This window comes from Accipiter gentilis, chromosome 23, assembly GCF_929443795.1.
Source record: "Accipiter gentilis chromosome 23, bAccGen1.1, whole genome shotgun sequence".
In the NCBI taxonomy this organism is placed as follows: Eukaryota; Metazoa; Chordata; class Aves; order Accipitriformes; family Accipitridae; genus Astur; species Astur gentilis.
This window is the reverse complement of record NC_064902.1, coordinates 4,714,769-4,740,544: the sequence shown is the minus strand read 5'-3', so window position 1 is coordinate 4,740,544 and position 25,776 is coordinate 4,714,769. Positions and strand designations below refer to the sequence as shown.

Sequence of the window (25,776 nt, the reverse complement as noted above, 5' to 3'; positions counted from 1 at the left end):
CATTCATCAGATCACTGTCTAAATGCTGGAGAACTAATTAAAGTAACTGTAAAACTATCACTGTAAGAAGAGACGTGCTGACTAGACCGTGCCCTAAGTCCTCTCTTCTTAACTGCATGAATAAGAAACAGAGATGCACTTGCAGTGATTTCAGCCACTCATCTCAGTATGGCATTCCACAGGCACACAGGAAGACTCTGGTCACTGTTGCATTCTGCAGCATTAATAACCAGTAAGAGGAAAGAGCATATCGAGCAGTACTTTACACCACTTTCACCGCAACAACAGAGCGTGTTCCACAGAATGCCAATGTCTGACTGTCAGACAAACCTTTGTCTATATGCCACCATTCAAAGGCACTGGAAAACACGACTGCATGTTGCCTGTGTCTAGGACTTATCAGCTCATCACTAGCAGAGCTATTTGTTGGGCATGTGACTCTTCTATGACCAAGTTTTTAATTTTGGTACTGTACTAACTCTGGATTAACAATGCATTACATTCATGTCTTAAGGGAAGGATACAGGGAATGGAGCAAACCAAAGAAATAAGCGTAGCCTTAAACACACAAAAGCATCATGAACTGACGATGCACGCCTTGTTCCCCTTGCTCGACCCCAATCCTGTCATGCTCTACACACCCAAGAGCAAGGGCGTCCATCTGGGCTGCCTGCTCAGCCCAGCCCAAACACCCTGCGTCCTTGATACACGCCCTTGCCCAGTACCTGTTACCAGTGCTTCGGAGAGTGGTCCAGAGGGCGTGAGTTGAAACAAAACACCATGGATCTTACTTCATAAGAGGCAAAGAAGCTTCTGCCCTCTTCTCCAGAAGGACAGGGATTAATTTTTCTGTTGCTGTTTTGCTTTTTAAAACTTCTCAGATCTTCCAGAAGCAGCAAGGAAGAGAGGCTCAGACCTACAGGGGTAGGGACCAGCTTCCTCCCCACGTTCCAAAATACAACTGCACTCAAAAGGGAGAACATGGAAACAACAAGCACATACACAGTTCCAACCTGGCCTCTCACTGACAACCCCGGCACTTACATCTGAGCATCCATTCACATCTCCCTTGCCACAACCAAATCGCTATCCCTCCCACTAGCATTTGTACACAAAAAACATGAACTGAAGAGATACAGAATGAAGCAATGACAGTTAAAATGAAATTCACTGTCTTAATTATGATGCCGTTCTGTTCACACAAATCTGAGAATGACTTGACATCAGATCACAAGAACGATGATTAATCATGCAAGTATGTCCTGTTTGTAAGAGGCACAAAGTAACAATTAGCATCTAAACAGTATTTTATATGCTCCAATTTTACAAGAGTTCACCATCAGTAGACACAAAGCTCCAAGACATAAGATTTACTGATTCAAAATTGTCTATAAAGGAAAATATCATATCTATTTCACATTTGTGCTATCTTAAAGTTTTAGCATCTTGTTAAAAAGAGAACTGACACACTCAGCAACTGCTCCGAGTCTCTGGCAGACTTCCTCACTTTCCCCATCTTTAAAGATATCACAACTACATCACTATTAATCTATTACGTGTTCTGAGCCCTAAAATCCAGTGACTAAGTATTTCTTAAACTGCCTTTTTCAAAGCTAAAATTTGGACAAGAAACAAAAACATGAGCATTCTCTTAACAAAAAATATCTTTTAAAAAATATTTTATACAAAGAAAGAGAAGGAAGAAACATGAGCCACAGAAGTGCCCCTCCTAAAGTTTGCAGAGCACCATCAGATTTCCAGCATTTTCTCAGACTTGGTATTTGTTAATATTTTTTACACCTAGTTTATGCTTATAATCCAGAAAACAGACATCAAAAGAATCCAGTATTTTCAGTCATTCATTCAGACGTTATAAAAAAACATGGTTCTTGGGATTCAACTGTTATTGTAGATTTATTTTTCCCCCACACACACAAAGCCTATGTTTTACCATTTTGGCTTTAATGGGTTTAGATCTACTAAGTATCAAGAAGATTCTGTGACAAATCCGTACCAGAATTTAAACTGAAATACAAATAAATTTTTGAGGCAAAAAATAGCCACAAGGAGTTTTTAGAAAAAGAATAAACTCTTTCAAGGGACACATATCCCAATATATTAAGTAAATAATACACATATAAGCGGGGCAAGAGCATAGTGACAGCAAAGGAACACGTGCTTTTTAAACTGACATAGAATTCGCTTGACTGGATGTAGCTTCATTTAATTGTGACCGCTCACCAAAATGCTGAATCCATTTCATTATTTTTTTTGTTTAATTTAAACCAAACCCAAACAAACCCAACTCAGGCCAACCAAAGAACCCCCCAAAAGGTAAATCCAAGCAGAGAGACAAAATGACCGGCCCATTCACACAGAAGGTCTACGGCCAAGACCAAAACCCAAATTATATTCTGGAGTCCCAAATCAGCACTGCAGCAAGCGTCCAAACTCTCGTATAGGAGAAGAGTCAGCGACAAAAGGAAAAACATTCCTTCCCCGGATTTCTTCCTTCTGTCACACTTGCACAGACACGGGCGTTATGACAGAAAAGGGAAATTTTTAGGACTTTTCCCTCACAACTCCCGTTCCCGGACGACAGCTGTCTAGTCATCAGCTGCTCTCCCTTCCACTACCCCTCCGAGCCGTAGGGGAGAACCAAGGAAAGCGCCTCCCGCTCTCTCCCACCGGACGGGCCCCATTTCCCCTCACGCTCCCCTCAGCGCTCAAACACCCGCCGCCCGGGACGGAGAAACTACTTCGGCAGAGGACGGAGGGGAGGCCGGCGGGGTCGGGCGGCCGCTCCCGCCGAGGGAGAGGCCCGGGCACCTGGCGGCAGGCGCTCGGCCGGGGAGGCGAGGCCCGGCCCGCGGCCTGTGGAGACCCCGGCGCGGCCGCGGCCCCTGAGGGAAGGCGGCGGCGGCGCCCCCCCCCCCCCCCCCCGCGCCCTCAACGCGGGCCCGGCGGGGCGGGGGAGGGGAGGGAGGGGCGCCCGCGCGCCGCCGGCCGTTACCCGCCGCAGCGCCCCCCACCCACACACACACACCTGGCAGTGGGAGACGACGAGGCTCTGGTTGCCTTCCCCGTGGTACTTCCATTCATTCTCATCCATCTTCTCCACTTCCATGCCCGGCCCGGGCCGCCGCCGCGCCCCGTGGGGACGGTGCCTGCCGCCGGCCCGCCGCGCTCACGCCTCCACCATCGCGGCTGCGCGCCGCCCCGCCGGCAGGAAGTCCCGCCCTCCGCCGGAGAAGCGGGGACGCGCCGGGCCGGGCCGCCATCTTGGCGGCGGGGCAGCTCCGCCCGCCGCCGTCGTGGAGCGGGGCAGGAGCGAACGGCGGCGGGCGCGGGAGGCCGAGCGGGACGGCCCGTAGCTCCGGTTCGCTTCCCTCACCCTCGGTCGGCGGCGGAGCCCCGGGAGAGCCCTTTCGGGCGCCCCCCACCACCACCTTCCACGGCGAGAGCGGCCGGCCCCGGCCCCTTGGCCTTCCCGCAGCGCTCCAGCGCTGCCCGGCGCCCGCCGTGCCAGCTCCTCGGGGCCAGTGTTCAGAGGCCGCTGAGAGGAACCGGGGGCTGGGAGAAAAGCATCTTCCTGCAGAAACGACGACCCGGACCCCAAGTGCTTTTTATGCGCCCTTGTGTTGGTTGCCCAGATAACGTAGGCGGATACCGCACTGTAGAAACCGAGTTTGCACCTGCAACAGAGGTTATTCAGATGATCAAACACTCAAAAAAAAAAAAAAAAAAAAAAAAACAAAAAAGCGTGGAGTTTTAGCTTTGGGGTTGTGTTTCCTGCTAAGGCTGTTTTTAAGGTTACAGACTTTTATATATAAATAGTAGCTCTTGCAGTCCGTGTGTCTCTGAATAACTCTCTCTGCTTCAGGACACCAGGTTTTTCAAATGCCTAATAGAGATGTTACAAGCACAAATATGAAAGTGTATGTAACAGTCATTAAAAAATTATTAAAATATTAAGCCGTTTTCCTTACCGTTACCAACACGGTTCAATACTGTTTCACAGGGCACCTCAACACACATCCCTCTATATATGAATATACACATCTATAACGTGCAGTAAATTGAAGACAAACTATCTAAATTACCAAAATTCCCCATCACAAATACAGGATTAAGTTCTAGATCACTTAGTCAATTTTATCACTGAGTTTTGACTACAAACAGCAAAACTTATCCTTGAATTACCATTTCAAAATTATCTCTACAGGCTCTCTGAAATTCCCCCTTTTCTTCTCCTTCCTCACAAGGCACTCCTCGACAGTAGCCAAACTGACACATCAGAAGGTGACTAACTCTTGCAAGTTTTCCTCTGTACAACCAACATTTGTATAATTTGGACAGTAGCCAAATTTGACTCTGTACAGTCTTTTAATGAAGTCAAAGCAAAGAAAATCATAGGACATTAAGAATAAGCTAGTAAAATACTGACACATAAGGCTATCAAACAGAGTTGCAACTAAAAATGAGAAAATAGCCATCCTGTCTCTTTACATGAAGAAGACAGACAACAATAAATTAACTAATGCAAAGTTTCTTCCCACCCTGTCTTCTATCATCCCATGTCTGTCGGTTTTGCTTCTTTTTAAATGGCATTTAAACTACGGCACTGACTTCACATCTTTAATTTAGTCATCCCAGCTCCCTGGGTCATGCCTGCTGTACAGATCATTTCTCTGCCAAAACTCACCAAAACACGATTGCCCCCCCCAAATTCAGCTCTCAACCTTTACTGTGCCCTTTTCCCAGGCATGCCCCAGAGCTATCAACACTGGACTCTCACATATGCCATCTTTTACAACTCGTAAGTTTAGCAGGGAATGAGAATGAAATGGTAAAAACAGTTCACTTATTCACTTGGAGAAGGGGGAGGTGAAAAAAATCAGGCAAGTATTTCTTGTTAATATTCTGATGGCTATAAGAAGTTCGTTAAATCCAGATCTGAGGAAAAAAATAGCATTACTTGAGACTCAAGATAAAATTGGGTGCCAATAATACAAAGGTCTATTTTTGTGATAATAGCTACATCTTAGTTCTCCAGTTCCATAAAATGAAAGGCTTCTATAAAAGACAGGATATTTTGTTCTTCATGAAAAGAGTAAGCATGACTCAAAAGATCCTATCCTGGGACCAAGAAATGACTGCCTGGAGAAATGAGGTTTAAAAATTACAAATTCAAGGCAGTGAGTCCAAGAATATTGAATAGACATGATAATTGTGCTACAATATACTATCACTATTTTTTTTAAAACTACTGCACCATTTTCAGTTTTCTAAAGATACAATTTTCATGTTTAAATAAGACTGACAGGTTTATATTTTTATTATACTCAGAGCATCAAAAATGGAGTATACTTACATAACTCACACCTCATTAAAATTTTAAAGCTTTGCTTTTTTTCCTGTTATCAGGATGGTAACACTGCTCCATGCAACAGTTTTTTCTTGAATCCATGGTTTATCTATATAATTTCATACACATACTAGAAATGCAGGAAATCTCATGCCCCAACTGTCATTTCACCATCTCAGACTGACTGAGAAACACTGACCCAACAAAGAAAAAAGATTAGAATAGGACTAGAGTGTGCCATTTGATGGTTTTTGTTTGTTGGTTTTGGTTTTTTTAGAAAGCACACATGGTACTTCAAACCACAATAAAATATTTTAGAAACTAAGACAATGGCTTCAGGAATAGGACTGTAAGTAGCAAGAAAGGTGACTTAAGGTCAATGAAGATAAAGCCACATGTAAGTTGTTAACAGACAAGAGCTTGCACAAACTTACCCACCCATCAATAACCACAGATGTGTATAAACAGACATTAAAACTATTAAGAGGTTTAATTGCTACATACAGTCTGAGGGAGGAAATGAAATTACAGACACAGCATAAATAACAGCAACTCTGTATAGTATATATAACTCCAAAGAAGTGCCAAGACAGACAATATATATAATTTTTTTTTTTTTTTTTTTTTTTTTACACATAGACAAGATAATTAAATACTGTTTTCCATGCACAGGAGTCCTGAACGTTTACTGAGAAAAAATACCAGTAATTAACAGGGCAGGGGAGGGGGGGGGGGTACAACCCCAAAACCAACCAACCAAAAACCTGTGTTGTGGTGAATTTTTGGGACCGGTAAGAGAAAATATATGGAAAAGAAGATCTAGTTAGAAACTGCGAAAGGTCTTTAAAGCAGAACACTATGGTGAAATCCTAGTAGCTTTGACAGCGTATTAAAGCAGAACGGAACAAGACCAACCCATCTAAGCACTTCCTTAAAGCCTGTTCTTACAGCTTTTAATCCTGTGGGCAAGGGAGGAAAGATGAAGGGATAAAGAGCTTTCAGGTCTTGCCTTGTATTAAGTGACATACCAGCAACTGGAAAACAAAACACTCTTTACACAAAGGGGTGAAAGCAAACTACCAGAGCAGACTCGGTAGCCTGGTCAGAAGTCACGTAGAAGCAGTATTTTTGCTGCTTTCAGAACAGGCTAACACTTCTTATTGCAGATGCTTTACTGTTAATGTTACACTATTCGCTCATCATCAAAAACCCTCTTGCAACATGTAACTGCCCCTGGGAAAACACCTTATTGTCTGATATCACAAACATACCCTAACCTTGTGTTAAGTCCTTGGACCTGTTAATAGTTAAAGGAGAGCATATCCTAAACTTTTTTGACACAAGCTCTTTGTGACCATCTCCAAACAGGGAAGAGAACACGTATACTAATCTGTTTTTCAGCTAAACTGCCATCATTTGGCAACGCACTTCTGCGGAAAAAAACCTTGAAGCCTTCCCCGTTAAAACTTAGTTCACCAAGTACAAGGTCTCTAGACAATAAATTACAAGTTGACGTAAAATGGTCACACGTTACATTTCAGCTTATACCCAGAAACACCAGACCGCATGACAATATCTGGGGATGGTACAGAAGGACTGAGCAGCAGTTTCTTCCGTACACTTACTGATAAATTCAGGGCCCCGCGTGCACCGGCAGGCTGTAATAGCTCTGACCAGCCTCCATCCATCTTCCTCTGTAACCCTCCTCTGCAAGCTCTCCCCAGCCCCCCAGAAGTTTAGGTGCAGCTCTGATAGAGCGCAGCTGTGTGGCCTTGGATCTGGTGGATGAGCCTGACGAGGTACAGCTGCAAGAAGCCACCCTGAGGCCTCTGCAGCTGGCTCAAGGCCCCAGCCCTTGCCGCAGCTCCGCTATAGCAGTCAGGGCGCGAGCCAGAGCGGCTGCTCTGCAAAGGAAGGTCAGCCAGGAGCCGGGGGGGGACACGGGGGACAGCAAGGCACCCCAGCAAGGCACAGCATTAAGGGGTGCAGTCCTACAGTACCTGAGGAAGAAGAGCAGAGCAGGGCTGGTGACAGCGAGCAGGGATGGCCCTGGCTGGTGACTGCCGGCCATCGGGAGCGATGAGGCAATCCAAGGGCAAGCGAGGGAGTTAAGCCACCGATGCAAGGTACGAGGCCAGGCACAAGTGTACCTACAACCAAACCCATGGCGTCTCTTCCCTCCTGCAGACTGTCCCTCTTCTACCTTTCCAAACAACTGGTCATTACCGTTATTGCTGTTGCCCGTCTTATACGCAGGCTTCCTTGCTTGCCAAGGGATCCTGTGCGTAAGTATTTTTCATATCCCTGGGTGGTCCGTTAGCCTCACGTTGCCTCAGGGCACTGGTCTAAAGTTAACATAATCTCCAAGCAAATCGTTTGGTTTTGCCGAAGTTAAATAATGACTCTCTCATTATTCCACTATCTTGATTGCAGAAAATATTTTAACAAACATGGGTCACTCAGGTTACTTAAATTACCTTGGCTTCACAATTCCATGCTTCCTTCAGACGAGACTGATCTTATTCATTTTCAAAGGGCTGATCAGTTCCAGTTCCCATTCAAATCAGAAGGCTCTGCATTCACTTAACACTTCTGAAAGTCAGGCCGCTATTTCAATGTCTATGCTCAGATGGGAGGCCTTAGATGCACAGGAAGAGGTTAAAAGTTGATGGAAACAAACAAAAAGAAAAACTTAGAATGGGAATGAGCATACAGATGGCAGTTATAAAGATGCACTTAAAAAGTGGTAGAAAGGAAAACAGAAGCAAATAAAACAAGAAACGTGCAGAATATCAAAGGCCATAAGCCTGAACTGTTACTTTTGCATGCAAATTGTTTCAGAGATTAGTCCTAGAATGCAATTTATTATGATGTGGAAATCATTCCGTGACTAACTCTTTGTCAAGGGTACGACACTATGAAACGCAACTGAGTAAAGAGGCTTTACAGGAGACTCTTCAGAAGACTAGATCCACATTGAATCAAAGGAAAAAAATGCCGTTTCAGGAATAAACTATATTACCCACCAAAATCTGACTCACTAGAAGTTGCTCACAGCAATTACTCAAAAAAGGAACACAGCCTAACCAGTACTTATCCGTACTTCGTACAGCTATACAAGCTACATGTATATTAACCTTCTTGGACAACTCAAAATCCCCCAGAGGTGTAAAAATGATTTATTAGAAGATCCTTGTATAAGGATCACTCTGTGATCACTCAAAGTAAAAGGAGAAACATATGGATCTTATCCTCTAAGCTTTTAGCCTTCCCCCAAATGTATTCCTTCCAGTTCATGAATGTTTCCCAAGGGCCCTTTGGAGTTTTGAGAAGAGTCTGAATTTCCTGGTCACTTTTATTCCCCACCACCTCTATCTCCCACCTCCCCTCCCCTCATCTGCCTACAAGCATCATTTTACCACATTGGGCTCTTTCTGCAGAGGATACTTTGCAAGATTGACAACACCATGTTTCAGTTGAATGCCAAGTAATCCTGCTTATGCATTATCACTTTACAGAAACAAGAGATCATTAGAAAACAATAACAGAGCAAAGAGCTAACTGAAAAAAAAAATACACATATATAGATTGATCTATCAGAAATTTTCTCTTACTAACAGTAGATTTTAGAAGTGATGCTTTACTTAATGGGATATATTTTCCTTTCTGCTGAAGTATTCTTGCTGTATCATATTCCAAAAGGACAGTATGGTGTAGCTTTGTTATTTTTTGTTACCTGTGTATGTAGATAAGCTTTACAATATGTTGAGGGTACTCACAAGATCTTCAAAAGATAGGCATGTCCAGGTACATACTAGGAGTAAAGTGAAATGACAGCAAACTTTCACAAGCATCATACTGTTCTTTTAGACCATCAAGCATGATATAAAGTTAATTGTCCTTTCCTGCTATCAAATTTTCAGGTTCACTCCTTCGTATTACTCCCAACTTAAAATGACCATTTGATTTCACAGACATTTTGACTCTAGCAGAAATGAAGAACTAGAATCTTTGGTTCTAACAAATATTTACCTTTACCAAAAAGTTAGCTTTACCAAAAGCAACCATTCTCCTGCCACCAATTTCCTAGAGCAATCATTCCAAACGTAACGTCTAATGTAAAAGAAGTGTTACTAATAAGTTATTTAAATTAAAACAAATACACAGGAACCCTTTTATATGAATGAGGAGTTTAGATAATATGTGTGAGAGAGAACATTGACCTACTGCTTTATTTGGTTTTATATGTAGAGGTCCACAAAGGCATTACACAAAAATATTAAAAATAGTCCCTCTTCCAAAAAGTGTAAACAAAGGTGAAAACAATAGCTCCATAAATAAAGCATGAAGGTAAAAAAAAAAATTTCCCCAAGACTGTTAATCGCTAAAAAGCAAGCTCAGCTTCATCTTCTCATAAAAGGGGCAACTATCTTTAGATTTTGCATATGAGTTTTTCAGTTCCTCTATTTTTCTGCAACACAGTGAAATGTTTGTCAGAACACAGGATTATAGCCTGTAAATGGTAGCCCTTTACATATATTGAACACTATCTCTTTAGGTGATAGGCCTCCCATTCCTCTGAAACGGGGAAAACATTCAACAATTACTGAAAAATGTTGGTGGGACAAGGTAAGAGCCATCACTCATGTGACACACGTAGGAAAGAAGAATGCTGGAAAACCCAGAGAACAGTTTGATTACAACCACAAGAAATAAGATATGAAAACACCACTATACAAATTTGGGGAAGGGGGGGGAATAGAAGGAAAGATAAGAGAAACTCAATGAATTTCAAACAAAAAAGATAATCAAATGCCACTTAAGAGACTTGAGCATATACTTCTGGAAAAAAAAGGTTAAAAATTGGAAACTAAGCATGAAACAGGAGACAACTGTATATAAATGAAAAAGACTGGGGAAAACACCAAAGGATATATTTTAGGCCTACTAATTCACTGGTAGTTTTAAGTAAGAGTAAAAATTGCCGTAGATACGGGCATAAAGCTTAGATGCTATTGCTGAAAATGGAAGTCCAGCTTTAATTTGTTTTCTTAGGCATCTGAAGCAGTGGAAATAATATGCAGTTCACCACAGCAACATGTCAAATAATTAGTTTATAGACAATGAACCACACCAGGAGATAAGTTACTAGAAGAACAATAACCCAGCAAAACCCCAAAAAATCCAATCTTCAGAAATACTGAAGTAATCACCAAAGTAAACAACTGCTGTAAAAAATGCAAAATATTCTGAAACATATTAGCAGAAAGTATAGGAAAAAATGTATATGGCTTTTTAGGATCCTCTATGATATGCTGAATATGTTGCAGGTAACATTTTTCAAAAGCATAATTGTTTGCCCCCCCCCCCCCCCGACTTAGTTAACAAAGCTGATGCCAGATCTTAATATTCTCAACTATGGATCCTTGTGAAATGACACTGGAACAGATAATTCTCTTTGCAAAAGTAACTTCCAGGTCATTTACAATATTATCGCCACCAAGAACAGAATACAAAACGTACATTGCAGCATAGTGTTACACTCACCAATCTGGTATGAAAACAAAAGAGCTGTAATAAGGGTGGAAAGCAATTACACATAAAAGGTCTGGATTCATCTTCCCTTTTTAATCCAGTGCTGGTTACTATTCCAATTCTTACGTTTGTTGTCAAGACATGGTGCCAATAAACAAGCATTATTCTCTTTTCATTTCATGTTGATGCAAAGGTTTAGCAAATTAATGAGAAAAGATTATGTGGAGGACAGAGAAACCACTGAAAGGTAAGAAGGGGGGGGGGAGAGGGCAACAAGAAGTTGTATTGTATATGCTTTCCTTCTGATTTCTAGTTACGTAAACAGAGATAGACATACAGCCTACTCTGGACCACAGCTAAAAAGCAGCCCTTTAACTTCAGCAAACTTTTGCTCCCCAACTTACTTCTGTTTTCATCATACAGTGTTCAATGTTCAGTGTTTTAGAACACATTTAGGAAAAGAATCAATACTAAAGACTTATGGAAAAAAAAGACAAATATCTGTTTATTTTAGAAACTACACACAGCTTTCCCTGAATATACCATCAAGACATATGGTGCACACATACAGTTGTGACACTCTTAACACAAACAAATAAATTATTTTCTTTTCTGGTGAAGTGATTCACAGACAGAACAGCTAAGGTTCCAGCTATTAAATCTTCATTTGATACTTCAGGAACTAAAAGGAGCTCCATGAAGCTAATATACAGGACTTACAGTTAAACAGTGCAAGTGCTTGACATGTTCATCTAGGCTGAGCCAAAAGGCTTTTAATGTTAAACAAGGGAGTAATTCTACTGACTACTATAGAAACAACAACTTTCTCTTAAGATGTGTAGCACTGAGTCATTGAAAAAAAAAATAAATCTGAAGACTGTCAAAGATATTAGCTAAACATAATTTAGTGAAAAGACTAATGATAAAATCAAGTGTTCCATAAATACTGCAGTTCATGATTCTGAATTAATTTTGTTCAGCAAAACCTTCATCCATCAAAATACCTAATTCCACATTAAACGTTCAGCACTACTACTAAATTCAAGTACGTATTTAATTACTCGACTGATGTCTTAGCATGCATACTTCAACCACTTGAAAAAATAGCTCACAATCCATATCAAAATGTTCAACACCTTTGGTTTCAGCATCAGCCCACCACACTGTGGAGCAAAAAGAACACGATGACCCTCTCCCAACACACTTGTACATCCTTCTCCTCCACCAGAGGAAAAACCCTTTGACAAAACCCTTGTATCAACCTTTAACATGCAGTCAAGTGAGATATGCATGTGATGATCTCTGGTATATCCAGAAAAAAACCCCAGCATACTTCCCAGAATAAAGGATTTGTATGAGTAACATGTTAATTTGAGCACTAAATAAAATGTTATCTCATCATACACATTAGAAGAATCCTGTTTTCATTTATACTTCTGCAACCTTAGAAATACACTATCTTCATAACAACACATGATAATCCAAATTCACAGAGTAAGAGAGGGCAAGTCTAAGGGGTCAGCTTTTGTTGTAATCCATTCCAAAAATATATAAAAGCATAAACTACTATAGTTTATAGTCTTTTGCATCACTCCTACATGTGCCTTTATGCAAATCTAACCCTCAGGTTGCACATTGGCAACAAACATTCACATAACACTGTTTTGATGCTAATGATGCTGTATAAATAATATGTAGTGGACCAGTGCAAAGTGTCAATTGCATATTCATATCATACATATGTACAGTTACTAACATAGAATTGCATATAAAGATGTTGTGCACTAGGAATACTCATTAGTATTTTACTCACTTACAAGCAGCATGCAAAATAAAGCTTAGGTCTGGCAAATAACGTAATTTCTAAATATTTGTGAATATTCATAAATATTTATAAGTAACAGGCAAGTTCTCCTCCTCCTCAGAGCCCCAGTGGAAGAAGGCGAGTTCGATAACGGCACTCAGTGCAAAATGAAGTAAGTTTAGTAGTTTGATGATACAATGACCTTGCTTCTGTGAAGCATTCTCTTCTGACCACCTAGAACTACTGGAACAACCAGGGTTCAGTGTTCAGACAGTTTAAGAAGTATTTTCTGGTACAACCTACCTTTTTCTTCAGTTTTCTTTCGCATTTGTTCATTCTTCATTCACGTAGCAGACAATCCTGGGAATGGTACACAGAAGCAACATCAGTCATCTGAGGCCAAAGTCACTAATGTCAGCTGTGTAAGATGATCAATTTAACGACAGTTTGCATGACTGGGCTCTACACTGCATCATCACAAACATCATACTGCAGTCACGAAAATTCTACAGTAAAAATTGCTTTATGAAGTTGATTGTACTTGCTACTGCTGAACAACAAATAAAGTTTATAAGAGTTTATGCTCTAGATAGTTCATATTCAAAGCTGCTGCATCACAGCATCCACAAAAACTGTATTTGTACTTTTATACATGCCTTTTTCTTTTAAAAATGTGTTCTGTTTCAAAGATGAACTTTCATACTTGGCATATCTCCAGGATTACAAACTTATTTTTCCAAGCTGGGTGTTTATTTAGCACAAGAGGTTCACTTGAAACATTGTAGAACCATTTTGTGATACAATTTTTCCTCTTCCTACTAAAGCGCAACATAATTATTTTATCAGGAGAGATATTTGCAACTCTGTCTTTCAGTGACTCAAGACTGATGTGCTATTTCATGTAACTGAACAGATGTTTATCTTCTTTTACAGTTTTTCTTTCTTTGGATTTTTAAGAACCACTGGGGAGAATAACTGATACTACATAGCTGCTTCTGCTAATAAGGCTATACACGTTACCATCAATAATCTGGGGGCCAATAGTTCAAAATAATGATAAAACCAAGTTTGTCACAAATCACAATTTAATTTGCATTCTCATTGCTTCCTGTCACTTTTTAGAGATCTATTAGTCATACTGATTGCAAACGAGGGGCAGCTGAATCTCACAGTGCAAAGTGTCTCCCCCAAGCAGATGAAAGATTCTTTCATGCAATTCCATTTCAATTAAAATATATTGCCCCCCCCCCCCCCGAGAAGTTACCCAAATTACAAGCTAAAATCAGCAGTTTACTTCTCAATGAAAATTCTACATAGCCTTATAATGGAATGCAAAATATCCCTTGTTATTACTGGAATAAATTCAGTCCCCAGCAAGAAAACAATGAAAATAGATGGGCCTATGACTCTTACGGCATAAAAACTACCAAGAGTGATTCTGGCACCACAAGAAAAAATAATTAATAAAAACTAAGTGCGGTGACAGAAAAAAGTATCAACCTTACTACTCAAGAACCAGAATGCCTCTATTAACCCAACAATACAAGTCTTCCCACTCTGCCACAGCAGCATCAGTTTGCATCAGCCTGGAGGAACCGCACAAAGCCAAACTGATGACTGCTGTGATGCTACACTGATAGAACATAAGGCAGGAATTAAGATGAGATTAAAGTTCTGAGTCATACGCCTTACCATACCAGTAAGGGATGGGGAGAAACAGAAAAAAGCCAACATACATGGATTATTGTGAAATAAAAAATCTGACGGAAGCCGAAGATGTGAAAGGAAAATCCATGGTTAAAATAGCTAAGAAAAACAGCTATGCAAAGGTGATGACCTTTTAAGATATACATCAGCACATAAATGGAATTATAATACTGAAAAGATGAAGAGGGCAAAATTGCTAAAGTGAGGCAAGAAGCTGTAAGTGTTCAATAAATATTGCCTATCTGTATTTGATAATGCAGATAACTTTACACTACATGAGGATAATTAAATACTTCCAATATACTTATGACAAACAGATAACATCAAGATAGTTATTTTTAGGATTTCATAAGGAAAAACATAACCACAAGGTCTAGAAAAATGCCCAGGAGAACTGCCTTAGGATATCAGCAGGATCCCAATGTCTATTTCTGATGCATGTGGGAATAACTAGAAAATTTCTCCAGAATAGGTGTCCCAATATAACAACTAAAAATTGCAGGAGAGTTATAACACTTTTAATCATGGATTAAATGTAAAAAGGAGGTTAATTAATGAAGTATTAATTCACTTCATAATAAGAAATAATTAAAAGGAGAACAATATCATTAATGCTAATCAACATGGTTTTATAGAAAAGCTATCCTGTTAAACAAACCTGGGGTTTGTCCTTTGCGTGAGTAATTACAGTAACTATTTCAGCTTTTATAAACCACTTCACCTGAAACGTGGCATTCTAGACAAAATAAAAATAACACAGGGAAGAACACATTATGTGAATTAAAAATAAGTGAAAGACCTCATATTTAGCAATTATGTCAGTACTAGATCTGAAGTAATTTTACATTGTTCTCAGTGAAGTAAAAATCATAGTGCCATCAGTGCTGGTGGAATGACAAATAATGGTTGCAAAGGTGTGATCCACGTCAGTTGGTTCATTGCACTTATTTCTTGAGAACACATTCTCGTGCACATATTAAAAAACAGAATGAGTGTTTGCAGAAAGCATGTATGTAAATACCAGATAAGAGAAAGTTATTTATGCTCAAACTTAAAAAGCTTCATCTTTTTAATCTTTTAAATAAAAAACAGACTTAATTTGATTGGAGTATAAAGTGCATACAAGAGGCCATACTAAAAGGCCTTTTATCTTGAGGATAAAGAAATAAGGACACCAGTGTTTAGAAACTAAACTTAAAAAACATACCAAATTTCATATTTGAACTTACCTAATGCTAAAGGTAATAGAATCTGAAATAAATACAGACAATACCCTTATCTCTTGAAGTTTTCAGATTAAAACTATACCCCTCTGTTTTCTTAGGTGCAAATAATGAGACAAGGGTGTGATACATAGGAATTGTAGTACATAAGTGGTCAGGCTATATAAACTAATGGGATCTTCTGTCTCATTTGGATTTTACAACTTGGAAAGACAAGTGTTATTCAACTGTCTTCTCAGCAAGGCAACGTTTTAGAGAAACGGGTAAATGTATGGGTTTTTTCCTCTATAAATGTTTCTTCCTTCAGCTTTACTTATCCAAGAGTTAACCCATCCTCGCATGAACAGGCATGAGAACAAACAAATATACCCTTCCTCCATATATTTTTACTCCTTGAAGGAGTCGAGCATGCAGTAATTCTTTCTATAGAATCCAAACCACTCTGTTCTAAATCATGGCTCATCGGATGTGGTCAGTCTTGTGTGACAAGTACGTAATTTTTAATATGTTAAGATTTTGGCTTGTTTGTTGCAATGTCAGAATGCAAAACTTATCACCCTTTAGGGAAAACACAAAGTTAATTTTATTTACCTCCTCCAAATAACAGCCTCCCTGGCTTACTACCAAGAGCTCTATTCCCTCAGAACAGCCTTTGTGCTGTTAGCAGGTCTTCAACATTTTTTTTTTTTAAAGCAATGGAATGTAGTTCTAGATGTCACAGATATTACAGTGTATTTACTTGCAGCTGAAGTATTTTATTTGCTTCAGTGCGTTTTCTTCAAGCTCCACATTCTCCTCCACCTGCTTGTCTGCAGAATAACTTCAGCTCTATGCCTGTGGCTTAGGTATATGAAATTGAACTTGAATTACACTAGCAAAAATGTCCTGTTCAATGATAAATATCAAACTTGCAGAGAATATAAGATACTTGAGACATATTATAAAACGTATGAAATATCCCACTGAATGTGGTACAATTAAGTAAGAAGCAACAGAATTCACCATGGCTGGGATTAATCCAGGCTCTTCTCTACTCTTACACTGAGAGACACCAAGCAAGAAAAGAACATCTGAAAAACCTGCTGTACCCTACTTCATGTCAAACCACACCCACACCCAGTAGCTGGAAATCATACCCTGGGTCCCAAGTCATCTTTAATTCCACCTCAAATGTTTACTGCTATGTAAAAATCCACTGTTAAACTAAAAACTTCATACTACATCTTTTCAGATAGGCTGTTAATATAATGTGCAGCAACGCCAATTATCTTTCAAATTAATTTAATCAAAGGCGGCATCTCACCCCTAGCAGATTTAAAGTTATTCTGTTCAATTACTGACAAATGTGTCAAATATGTCCCTTAGAGGTCCTAAGGAAATAAATATTCAGTGCAGGTAATTCTATCAGAGAAAAAAAAAAGAAGCATTACTATCTCCCCAAGAGAATAAAACAATGTCGTGAGAACGGATTTTCAATATTGTATAATAAAAAGGCAATTTGCCCCAAGACCTTTAACACCCATTTGTTAAAGTAACCCAGAAACTTATTTATTGGAGTGATAGACTAGAAACACACAATCAATTTTTGCAAAGCTTTAATTACTAAGAAAATTGCACTATACATTTTATTCAGATTAAACAAATACTACTAGACAAGCCTGCCTCCAGGATAATAAGGCAAAGAGCGAGAAGTAAATCACAGCTTTTTCTAACGCAAACAAAGAAAAAGACCTCTTTACGCAAGCTGGAGTTCTACACTTTCCAGTTTGCCCAGACTTGCCCCTTCCTTTGCTGTATGTTCTACCACGTTATTGACACAGCGCAAGATTTTTTTTTTTTTCCTGAGATACTAACACGAGACAAAGCTCTCTTTCATCAAGTATTCAACTGTGCTCGAACACAGGCTACTGAAAAACCAGCAATGCTAGACGCGATGCAGTCTTCTATAGCTAGATTACAAACCACTGCTTCTTGGAATAGGAATCACAGTATCTGTAAATTGAATCCTTTACTGGAGTATCAATACTAAGAGTCTCCACATAAACCAGAAACAGGAAGTTTTGTTATTACATCAAATCTGCCGTGTTTGATACTGTTACTAAACTTGTACCCAACTGGTACTCAAGACGCTGACAAAATGAGAAGGAACTCAACGTAATGCCAGAAATAGCAGGTTTTTACCTTGCAGAAGAGTCAAGGTAGTAACACAGTATTGATGATCAGTGTTTCACTCTAGCTTCCTAGATGGTTTTAAGTTGCAGTTTTCAATGCAAACTCCATTCCCCAATAAACTCAAGCATTTTTTGCAATAGGTCAAATATTAGAAGAGTACTTTTGCTTCCACTCAGCTTGAAATGGCACACACTGAAAAAAACCCCACACAGTTCTACACAGACTATTCAGCTCTACTCAGGCACAGAGCCAGCAAGCTTTACTGAAACTGAGCATTTTGTGGTGATCCGAAATAAAGATCAATGTTCAGAGCTACACCTTTCTTACTGTGAAGCTATCTGTTATGATTAGAAATAGCTAGAGTAAGCCTTGAAAGCAATGTAAAAAGCCTAGAGGGGAGAAAAAAACCCCAAAAACAAACAAACCACACCACAAGTCAAAAGCAGTTTGAGCAAGTCTTTATTGTTCCACTCTAATACCTAGAAATTACAAGACAAACTAATTCCCCGATTCTTTTTGTCAAAATGTTGGGTTATGATAGAATCCAGCCGTCAAATAAATGCATGCTTTGAAAAAGGAAAAATAAGAGTTAATTTTGTGATTTGTGCCTCGCAGCCAAGCTTGAATGACCCTGAGAGAAGTCTGTGCAGACAAATCACTGGAAAGATTTATGTGCAGCTTGTTAGATCCGTTTCCCACCCCGCTTCGTGTTATTGCTCTGCAAATTGAGGAATGTTTTAGCAAGTGTTAATCTTGTCTAAAATCCATCATAAAGAGTGCTACAATATTGCTTTTTATTACAAATAGGAGAAACTGCTCTGAAAATATAAATGTGTAAAACAATCAGCTGACTGTACAGCGCATTTACAGTACCCAGTCCAGAAAGTAACATGCAGTGAAAAGAACCGCTTTATACATTAGCCCTTGGCCACAAAGAACTTGGCAGTGCTACTACAACTTGAACGCCTACAGGGTGGAAAGAAAACAATTAAAACCCCAAAATCTCGGTTACATCTAAGTTTACCGTGAGACTGGGATACATACAACACTGTAGAAGGAGGAGTAATTTTTAGCTAGAAACCGTCATCATGTTGTAATTCTTGGAAGGGCTGGCTCTGCCAATTCTCCACTCCTCCTTACAGCTGGTCCTGCTCTCCAGCGGCTTGGTCGCCTTCCCGCCAGGCTGGGGACTTTCGTAAAGGACGCAGATGGACCCGTCTTCGCCTATGCGATAGGACACCTCGAAAGGGTCGACCCAAAGAGTTAATTCGCTGGGTAAGAGCTGGAAGAGTCTCTCGTGGCTCAGTCCGATCATCCCCGCTGCCTTCCCTATCAAGGGGTCCATCTTATGGTTGATCCGAATGCACCGGTACCCGGAGCCCTTGGAGGGCACCAGGGGGAACCAGTGGTGCTTGTAGTGCTCTGCGGGAGGGAACAAAGACGAGCTCGACCGCGGCCCCACAGCCCCGCGGCGGCTGCGCTCCGCCGGACGCCCCGCGGCCGGGCCGGGGGGCCGTCGGCCCCCCTCACGCCGCCGCCCGCCGCCCCCGCTCACCGCGCAGCGCCTCCTGCAGGCACTCCCGGAAGCACCGCAGCTGCTCCTCGCCGATACCGCCGGCGGCCCGCAGGAGGCGGGTGACGAACGCCGCCGCCGTGGAGATCTCGGTCCTCATGGCCGCCCCGGCCGGCGCGCACCTCCCCGCCGCCGCCGCCGCCGCCCCGGCCCGCTGCCAGCGCCGCCGCGCCCGCCCCGGCCCCGCCCCCTCGCCGCGCCTCCGGCCAATGGCGGCGCCGCGCAACAGCCGCATCGCACGGCGGCGCCCCGCCCCGGCCCCCCGCGGAGGCGGGCGCGCCTCGGCCCCATTGGCGGCGGCGGGCGCGGGGCGGGGCGGCCTCGGCGACGGCGCGCGCCCATTGGGCCGCCGCACGGGCCGGGCCGTGTTTGTTTTGTTGGCGGAGGGGCGGGGCCCGCCCGCCGAGGGGCGGCGCCAGGCACGCCCCGCCCCGCCCCCCCCTCCCTGCCGCGGGAGGAGGCGGCGAGGCGGCGCCGGGCGTCAGCGCTCCCGGCCCGCGTTCCGCCTCCGGCCTCGGCCTGGCTTCCTCCTCTTCGGCTCCTTCTCACAGTCCAGCAGACCTAGCACAGGTTACATACGCGTTCCTGCCCGGGATTCCCCGTGCTGACCGCGTTGTACTCGCATCCGCCCCGCCGCTGACGGTCTTCCAGGCAGACGGGACGCTTATCCTGCCGTGCGCCCCTTCCACTCTCGCTTCTCACGGCCCCGTTTGAGAAAAATCTGAAGATACCCCGGTGTCTCGTCCGAGACCTACACCTCCAAGGCCAAGATGCTCTTACGTGGCAAAACAGCAAAGAAGTTCTAACAACATCCCCTCCTTATTTAGCTAAGCACTAAAGCAGTTGTCAGAGCAATGCAAAAAACTGCAGGTTATCTTCAGGAAAAGAGGTGGTCCAGAAAGCAGCGGTTTTCTTTTGAAAGCCTGTTCACCTGCAAGGGGTTGGGAGATACACACAAGAATCAAGTAAACTGAATTCAACTTGGTGCACGAGCTACATCGTTAAATTTGCTGTCAGATGTATTACAGCGAAAGGATAAGTCTTTGGCCTGCATTTAGAGTCCTGGAAAGATTTTGTTGTTAGAAATAAACACAAGCCTAATGCATAAGAGCTGCCATACATACATTGCACCTCTTATCAAGCTTTCCCTTGGCAAGCCTGTTTGCCCAAGAGCTCCAAGCTAATAATCCTGTCCATAACCCACCGGCCTCGCTTCCTCCACACAACTGCCAAACATCAGCCGAGGTTCACGACAGTTTCAGGGATGTGGACGCTGACTCAGCTGTGACCTTCCCACCTTCAGTGCAGCGACAATATTCTTCGGCTGTTTTAAAGCTTTTAAAAAGTGGCTGTGTTAGGTATAGCCAAGACTCCCCAAGTTTACAAAAAAAGCTTTCTCTCTAGCTCAAAGACTAAAACACAAACTTACCCAACCCCCCCAACCTTGAACTTCTGTTCACAAGCGATTCCTCTAATCACTTTTTTTTTTCTCCACCAAAGAACAATGACTAAGGTCAGGACTTCATCACCAGGACAGCCTGCAGTCATAACTGAACATACTTCTCCAAAAGCACTCTTCTTTGAAAAGTCCATACAATGCCCCAAGCATTTTTTTTCCTCCTTGCCTTATTTAAATACATCCTCTCCCTTCACTGGTTTTGTGTCTTAAAGCCACTTTGGAGAAAAAAAAAAAAAAAAAAAAAAAGTAGTATGTTGATTTCTTTATGCTGTTGGTTAGGTTCTAAGACTTTATATTTTCCTTTGTTAAAACAAAGCTAACCGCTCCCTTATTCTTCTCCGAGGCCTGCCATATGCCAGAGAGCACCAGAGGACCCCTTCTTCAGAGGGATCTCACCTCTGAGGAAACCAAGTAGTATCTTGTTTTCCCAAATGCACATCTTAATCCTTTTCCCCTTTCTTGCCTGTCAGCTTTAAGAACCTGACATCACCTCTAGTTCAGCAGCTACAAAAGCCACACCCAGGGAATTAAAAGGAAAATAAAAGCCTTTTCTGCAGACCTTTAAAAACTAGATCTGTTTTACTACTATTTAGAGATTACCAGACAACATTTATTCATCAATAGAAGAGTGAAGAAAAAACTCAGGCTAGTGCTTTGATTGTTACTAGCAACCAGTTTAACACAGGTTGAGAATTTACGGGAACTTTCCCCAAACCTCTGTCCCTTTAATCCAAGGGACAGAAATCATCAAAGCTGTAATAACAGGGATACAGGAGAACAGCTTGTGACAGAGCCAAACTTCATCCCACACAGGAAGAGTTCCCAGGGGAATGCCCAGTTACATGCAATAGCAGGACAGACAGTTTGTTCATTAAACCATGAGCGAATTACAGTTCACTCCCAAGAGTTTATTTTTGCTAGATTCTGCCATCTGGTATGTTGAAACAGTCAAATAAAAGCATCATTCCATTTACAGTTAAAACTTCTTCAGACTCGTTCTGTTTGTAGAAAACTACTTCAAGAAAGCAAGTTCTTATCCAATTTGGACAAAATTATTTGTAACAGTATGACAACATTAGAACTCACATAGTGCCTCCTTACTTGATGTTACTCAATTAAGATGATTAAGACTTCTTGCCCTCCCTTTCCTTTAGTAGCAAGCAACAGGACCAAGACAGAAGGGCCAAGAACACCTCAAATGACAAAACTGTAGACACCTGTCCAAAACTCAGATGCTACCAGCTAGTTTGACAGTCCCACTTCACAGATTAACTAGAGTATAATTCTGTATGCCATTTTGTAACCTAACCAAAGAGATTTTTATCAAACGGGTGGGGGGGGGTGAGGGGGGAATATAAAAAATTAATCTTATTTCACCTTCTTTTCAAGAAAGGACAGCAGATTTCTATGCTTCCTTTTCCTCTCGCTTACAGCTGTTAGCCCTAGACTACCTCCTCTCCTAATCAAGTGTCCAGTCTGGATCAAGATGCTATTAGAACAAGTTTTCACTGAATTCGTTTGCATTTCAGTACCCCAAACTGTAGAAGTTAAGCTAAAAAAATTAATCTCTGCTGATACCTGGACATATCAGTCATCCAATTATTCCAGTCTTGTTTTATTCAGTATTTTAAGAACCAGAACACAAACCCCAACTCTCCAGCTTTGGAGATTTCGCTAGTAAAGCTATCTAGGTACACATGGACTGTATCACCCTACGTTTGATCAGACACAATCATCACTTGCTAGTTAAGTGAAGGCAATAAGAAATAAAAAGAGTAAGCCTGCATTATTTGTTACTTGGTCTAGACCGTTATTGCTGCACAACAAAATTTTATGATTGCCTTAAGACAAGCTCTGGGTTTATCCTGCATCTTCTCTCAGGTGCTTATCTCTTAACACCTCCCCACCTTAGTCACACCCCTTCCCTTTCATCTGTGAAATACACACTTCCCCTACCATATCTACACGGCATGACTTTAAAGCCTCGAACACCCTGATAGCACTACCACAAATGCAGCGAGACAGATTCATTAAAATAACGGACAAAGAAACAACACTTGCACTGAAGTTATTAAATTCTTACTAGTATTCAGAATAAACATAACATTACTGTCAACAGCACTAAGAACTGTACAAATCCAGACTTAATGCTTAATTATGCTAAAGAGCTTCCCCCTTCCAGGCTGCATGTGCCCATATGAACATACACACAAATCCCCAATTATATGCAGACCGATTTTACTCTAAGTCAGTCAGACAAGGTTCTGCTAAAGCCAAGACAGATACCAAGGGATCTGGTTTTAGCTCACTTGCAAGAAAACTTCAGTGAAGATCAGAGTAGAAAAGCCTTCTAAGAAAACAAATGAAAGGTAGTTAAAAATACTGCAAGAGTAAAAAGTTAATGTTATAACACTGCTAGCACAGATTAACGCTCACTAGATTGAGGTCTGGCACCTGGATCCACCAGTCCCAAGTAGAACATTCAATTGAAATAAGAAGATAAGAAGGTCTGGCTATAAAAATAAACAGATGCCACAGTTGTCAGGTAATGTTGAAGTCACACTTTGATTTCTTCTATTCTCCTTGTTGAGTTTCACATTTAAGGCTCAATGTAAGCAAACCACAGAAAGACAGAAAAAAAAAAATAAATCAGTAGATAATAACTATTTGACTTTCATCTCCCTGCCAGAAAACAATACCACAGGCAGTATTATTTAAAACAAACTGGGAAGGGTTCATCAAGAAACTAGTTATTTGTCAATTATCAAGCTAACCATTTATATAAATAGGCTGTTTTAGGGAGTACTGAGGGTTCCAATAACACAGCACTGGAGATGGTTATTAAACAACAATTTGGAAACACTGTACCAGCACAATTTAGCAGTAGCCACTGAAATATGTTATTTCTCATTAGAAACAAATTTTAATTACTCATACACAGAGGAAAAAACCTCAAGCTTCTAGGTTTGATTTGCTTTGGTTTTCTCCCCCTTTTGCTGGAAGATTTCTATGGCTTTGAGAGTTGAGAAGCCTCATCACACAGTCAGCAGAAGCAGGTAAGTCACCACTGCTGTTGAGAATTGTTAGGATTAATAGCCTTGCTTAGCATTAGAAACTAAAGTAGTGGAAGCCTTAGACTGCAAGACCTGACCAAAAGTAAACTTTTTGATAAAGCTAACCTTGCAAATTCAAAACTGAAACCAGCAGATGCAAGCAGAATGAAAAGGACCAACAAACAATTCCAAGGGAATGAGGTAATTTTAGAACAAGGCCAGCCCAGTGACCAAGAAAACCAATAAGAAATCAAGAGACCACCCACCAAAATTAAGTGATTGGATTTGGGGATTGGGTGATGAGTGGTACATTCTGGGAAATCTGTCTGTAAGGGTGTAATAGGGGTGCACAATCTGCACTAGGGATCCATCTTCAGAGGCACCCAGCTCAAGCTGCTTTGCATGTCAGCTAAATAAACCACTTATTTATTCAGCAGACTAGCAATTTGTCTTCTTCAAGCAGGAACCCAGGGCTGAGCCCTGCTGAGGGGGCATCTGCATAATCCACATAATTCCTAACATGGACCACGTGGCAGCTGCCTATTTCCTGCAACAACTACCATACCTATAACATATTTTCACAAAGAATTCTTCAGCTCATCAACTCAGACTTACTTTGTTGTTATTCTGTTCATCTACAAGTAATTTCTGTCTACCAGGAACACCTAAAGTAGAGGAAAACAGAGTCAGTATCTTGGTTTATCTTGTTAAAAAGAAAGTATGTGCAAATATTCTACCATTCCATTTTTCCTCAACTTCAGCTAGAGGAAAAGGAGAACGTAAAACTGAAGCTATATAACTTATACAATATATTGTTATTTAAACGTAGTAACAATAAAAACATAGTAAAGCTAGCACAAGCCTATTGACTTATCAAAAAAAAGTTAGCATTAAGACTAAGAAAAGTCTCGATCGAGTTCCTTTTAGATTACTTAAATCAAGCTCTTATACATGTCTCTACAAACAGATAGTTGAAACAGAGCACTAGGACCTGAAAGAGGAGGTTTTAAACAAAACAAGCAGTTTTGGTTTTACTCTATCTAGTAGAAGCATCTCTAAACATAATCAAACCAACCCATTCTTAAAAGCAAGAGCCACCTTTTCTTTATTGCTAGACTACAGAAGCAAACATTATGTTACCACTCCCACTACAAAGAATAAATAAGAATAAATTTCTAAACACAAGTAATGGTACCTTCAACGATTTAAGCATCAAACCCCTCCATAATTTCCCCAGTTTGGCACACCTATTAATAAAAGACAGCTTCTTAGAAAAACAAAATCTTAAGCCAGCACCCCAAAACTAAAGCAACAGAAGTATTGTCCCCCTCTGAGACTGCCCCTTTTTTATGCACCTCTACTGACCAGATGCAGCTGCCCTGCCTGCTTAAGTTCAGAGGGATCACCTACGGTTGCTTTAGCAGAGAAGCTGGGATGAGACGGCACAGCTGAGAACACTAACCCTCAGGGCTTTATTTTGGCCTTACTGGCTGATCACAGGCTACTACTGCTTATGCCAGAGGGAAATGGAGAAGTGAACAGGAGGCATCAGAATCCTCTGACGGAATTGGAAATATGTCAACTAAGAGCACAGTGTTTTTCACTTAAAGACCACCAAGTGATATGTAAACCAATTTACAGCCCTGAAAATTGTTACTAACCCTGTTTTAAAAATGTGCTGCGAGACTACTGTCTAGTCCATGCTTATCAACGTAGCTGTGACCTCACACCCACCTAAGTTATACAGAGCCTACATCAGCTGGAAAGCATATTTTTCAATCCACTTTATACAGCTTTTAAAAACAGACTAAGACACGATTACAAAAGCAAGTTAACACTGGTAAATTAACAGCAAGCTTTTAGTACAGAATTTTTGCAAATA

General features: G+C 41.3%; 2 protein-coding genes across 6 annotated transcripts in view; both read right to left on the bottom strand.

The window, feature by feature from the left end:
- IPPK (inositol-pentakisphosphate 2-kinase) overlaps positions 1-18,034 on the bottom strand; it is a 50,528-nt gene extending 32,494 nt beyond the window's left edge. For 3 of the 5 annotated variants that reach the window (XR_007509315.1, XR_007509314.1, XM_049826825.1), the window contains exon 1: positions 3,047-3,191. Coding sequence is in view for 2 of the 5 variants with exons in the window: in XM_049826825.1 (XP_049682782.1) it covers positions 3,047-3,127 (81 nt within the window). In the remaining 3 variants the exon portion in view is untranslated. Of the gene's footprint in view, positions 1-3,046; positions 3,192-13,010; positions 13,068-17,818 lie in introns of those variants that run through there. The other 2 variants (XM_049826827.1, XM_049826829.1) reach the window with 2 other exon arrangements.
- Positions 18,035-18,251: 217 nt separating this feature from the next.
- LOC126049908 (protein BTG1-like) lies at positions 18,252-19,617 on the bottom strand. The gene is made up of 3 exons (XM_049827035.1): positions 19,583-19,617; positions 19,365-19,531; positions 18,252-19,231 (listed from the first exon to the last, which is right to left on the bottom strand). Exons 1-3 carry the CDS (start codon positions 19,615-19,617, stop codon positions 18,879-18,881), a joined length of 555 nt encoding a protein of 184 aa, XP_049682992.1. The 3' UTR covers positions 18,252-18,878.
- Positions 19,618-25,776: the final 6,159 nt, after the last annotated feature.